This window comes from Schistocerca cancellata, chromosome 1 (assembly GCF_023864275.1).
Source record: "Schistocerca cancellata isolate TAMUIC-IGC-003103 chromosome 1, iqSchCanc2.1, whole genome shotgun sequence".
In the NCBI taxonomy this organism is placed as follows: Eukaryota; Metazoa; Arthropoda; class Insecta; order Orthoptera; family Acrididae; genus Schistocerca; species Schistocerca cancellata.
The window spans coordinates 1,182,357,312-1,182,361,291 of record NC_064626.1 but is presented as its reverse complement, the minus strand read 5'-3'; the positions used below and the strand labels follow the sequence as shown (position 1 = coordinate 1,182,361,291).

At 39.8% G+C, this 3,980-nt stretch overlaps 1 protein-coding gene across 1 annotated transcript; it reads right to left on the bottom strand.

Moving 5' to 3' along the window:
- Positions 1–2,392: 2,392 nt before the first annotated feature.
- Positions 2,393–2,830, bottom strand: LOC126140903 (zinc finger BED domain-containing protein 5-like). Its single transcript, XM_049915242.1, has one exon. The coding sequence runs from the start codon at positions 2,828–2,830 to the stop codon at positions 2,393–2,395; it is 438 nt and encodes a 145-aa protein (XP_049771199.1).
- Between the last annotated feature and the right edge of the window lie 1,150 nt (positions 2,831–3,980).

Genomic DNA, 3,980 nt, shown 5'->3' with positions numbered 1-3,980 from the left:
TCCTCTGCCACAGTCAGTATTCGTTCCCTTGTAGACGCTCTGCATTTTTGAAACGTGCTTGTCAGGTTTCTAACTTCTGTTAAAAATATCGGCTAATCCAGACGGAGTAACATTTTATCTAGACGAAAAGAAGAAATATTATAATGTGCAAGAATTTATCCATGTTCTATACTTAACTGAAGAGAAAAACAGAAACAGTTGTTTCTTACAGGTCATTCCAGTAAACTATTGTCGATCAGAACCTGATATTTGCCTGGAATAGCTAAATCGATTCAGTCCTTAAATGTAAACTCTTCGGCGAAATATCGGCTTTCGTCTGCCGGCGTCTCAAAGAAAAAAAAACATGAACGCTTTCTCCCTCAAAAGTCAGACATCGACACACCTCCGTAGTCTCAAAAGCAGGGGTTCCCAACAAAATTTTCTCGAGGATCCCCTCATCGAGCATGATTGGTACCTTGTCATATCACAGTATCAAGTACCTAAAAAGCCAAATTAAGAGTCTTTTTATGCGTCTTCTATTTTTGGCACTTAGAAAAAAAATTGAAATATATTCATTATTGAAAATATATTGAGATTAAAACTTTTTCAATTTAGCCGTCATTGTTATTGTTAAATTTTTGATTATTGCTCAGTCTTCGTCTTCAAATCTGTGTGTTTAGTATAGCAAACTCCTTAAAAAATAGAAACTGAGTATGGACTGAAAATGACAGGAAAAAATTAAAACTGAGTGTATTAGTCTTTCAAGTGTACTACACTTGAGATTGCATTGAGTAGACAAGTGTGAAAAATTTATTTGAAAAGTTTATTTGAAGAAATACAGTTACAATAGAGTACTCCATCAATATACAGTTAGTTTTAATTTTCAGTTCTTAATGAGATGAGTTATATCTAACCTTTGAGTCGAATATTTCTGAAATGTTAGGTACCAAACTTGAAACTTTCACTCTGAAATCCGACAGCATGTCGAGCCGTTTTCTATATTTGTCTTCATGAAACACATGGAAGAAAATGCTTGCTCACACCGATATGTGGTTGCAAATGGAAGGATATTTTTCATTGCCTTATCTCCAAGTTTCTTGTAGTCCTTGTGTGCTGATGCCCAGAAGTCTGTAATTTTATCACCGATGAAAATGTTTATCATCGTACCACAACTGGACAGATCCACAAGTTGATCTTGCTCTTCTTCAGTGAGGCCTTGGCTTTTGTCTATTTATTCACAGCTGAAGGGATTTCGAATCCATCTGTGGTCAGAGTCAGGTTCAGGGGAATACTCTCTAAAAATGCTGCGTAGATGCTCAGCTACATTGATCTTGATCTGGTCAGACAAACTCTACTCTGATGACTCCAAGAATGTTTTAAAGTAGAAAAGTTAGTTGGTGACTCATTTTCTACCCTTGACGCCCAGATCTGACACTTTTTGACCATAGCGCTAATCTTATCAAATGGTTCAAATGGCTCTAAGCACTATGGGACTTAACATCTATGGTCATCAGTCTCCTATAACTTAGAACTGCTTAAACCTAACTAACCTAAGGAGAGCACACAACACCCAGCCATCACGAGGCAGAGAAAATCCCTGACCCCGCCGGGAATCGAACCCGGGAACCTGGGCGTGGGAAGCGAGAACGACCACGAGATGCGGGCGCTAATCTTATCCTCAACTTTGAACATGTCTACATTTTTTGCTTGTAAACTCAAGTTTAACACATTGAATTGTTCAAACGCGTCAGCTAAGTACGCAACTGAGGAAAGCCAAGAGTAGTTACTGAGAAAACCCGCGTACTTTGTATTCAAGAAGGAAGTCACGAACCTCATCCCTAAGTTCAAAAAATCTTGACAAGATCCTACCTCGAGAAAGCCATCTTGAATAAGAAGTTGCTCATGCTCACTGCCGATCTCTTGAAAATAATCTGGATTTCAGGTGCCGAGTTTTAATGTAATTGATGATTTGAACTACTTTGTTAAGTATCTTTTGCTAAGGTTCAGGCAATCTTTTAGCTACTAAGGCTTCACGATGGATACAACAGTGAGTTCATTTCATCTCAGAGGCTACTGCTTTGATACGAGCTAGAAGTCCTGTTTTTTTTTTTTTTTTTTTTTACATTGACTTTTCTCCATCCGTCGACAAGCCTACAAATTTTTTCCAGGTGACATCGTGTTGATTGAGATAATTATTTAATGCAGTAAAAATATCGTCTGCTGTTGTATGCAGTAGTTCGCATGAAAAAAGAAAATCTTCGAACACTTGGTCCTCCCATAAGAATCGTGCGAAAACCAACTTTATAGCTGTTTTTGATATGTCTGTGCTTTCATCCAACTGTAGAGCGTACAAGTCACTCATGCAAAGTCTAGCCAGCAATGTTTCTTCGATGTTAACTGCCGTATCAGTAATTCATCTTTGAACAGTATTATTTGAGAGCGGGACAGTTCCTATTGCCTTAGCAGCTGCATCACCTAATATTCTCTTGCAAACTATTGTTTCTGATGGCAGTATAAGTTCCTCACCCATTGTGTGGTTTTTCCCACATTTAGCAAGAAGTTGAGCCATCTTGTAATATGCAAGGGTTGCATTTTCATTTACATTTGCACCACAGTGTTTGGTAATTGTTTTACGAGATGTTTTCAACTCTCCTAATTTATTTTTGAAAACATCTAATGACTTACTTTTGTACTCTGGGTCCTTTGTTTCAATATGGCGCCGGAGTTTTGCTGGTTTCATACATTCATTCGAAAGGCTTTCATAGCAAATTACACACTGAGGTTTAGGCTGTTGCTCAGGTCCAGTGAACGTAACACCGATTTCCAAGTAATCAGAGTTATATTTTCTCATTTTTCCAGTAAGCTTAACACTGATCTTGGAAGGGTTAGGTTCAAGGGACGCCGACGATTTAGGTTCAATGGACACTGACAACTTCGGTTCGAGAGTCACTGACTTAGTTGCTTGAACATAAAATCCATTATCTACCTCTTCATCTGTAGGCCTTTCTCGTTTTAACGAACCACTTTTTAACCAACGGTCCATTTTTAACTACGCGAGCTGTAACTTCCGCGAAATACAACGCTTTACAAACACTACTGTTTCAATACAGAATATTGAATATGTAAACAACACGGTCTGTTAAAGCACTGGCAATAAATTAACAATGGTCGATTGTCGTCTGAAATGCGAGTTTCTGTGTAAAGTGACTGTCAGTTGTCAGCTGCAAAGAGGCAGCGCGCACAGTTTAACGGCATAAAGCAGAACTGTTTGCCTCTATCTAATTCTAGTTTTGCGCTAGAGTGTGCTAGTGTCAGGTGGCTCTAGGAAGACGCTAGGCGCAGAAGTTAGCGTTCGCTAAAGCTCTGCTCATGCAGGAAGCGGCCAAAACAAAACAACTGTTATCATACGAAATATATTTAATATATTTTTTGACATCTCGGGTTGTCGGGTGTTCTGCCGGATATCAGCGTCGTACTTGCATGATATTTCGGTCACGTAGCTCGCGACCTTCATCAGGTGCGACCTGAGCCTGCTCCTCGAGTTTTTTTTAATTTTTATTTATTATTTTTTTTAACCTTTTCATTCCCACACCTGAGTGGTAATGGGCGGGCCACTTGAGAGCTTCTTGCTCTATCTGGCCTTAGTTTAATGGAATGCTGTTTTGGCTCTGTTTATTTTTGGTTTGGGGTATAAGGGGGGGGGGGGGGGGGCTTGTATCTCCAAGTTGGGAATTTATTTGCAGGAACGTTTGGGGACAGCTCCGGTATTCACCTTACAGCCTAAGGAAAACATGCAAAACCCGGCTGGAGCTGCTGGTTGTTTGCAACCTTCTGATTTGGTTTGATTGGACCTATCTCGGTTTCCAATGTTTTATATATTCGTACTCCCTAGAGCACGGGTGTCTTCTCAGTGGCACGGCCGATGTTGTGCTGGGGCCACTTTCTTGGGCGTCGCCTAATATTCGTCTTATTCCGAGTTCTTCTACCTCTGAAGAGGGAGA

Coding starts and splice junctions, on each gene's coding strand:
- LOC126140903 (XM_049915242.1), bottom strand. CDS start 2,830: ATGAGAAAATATAACTCTGATTACTTGGAAATCGGTGTTACGTTCACT.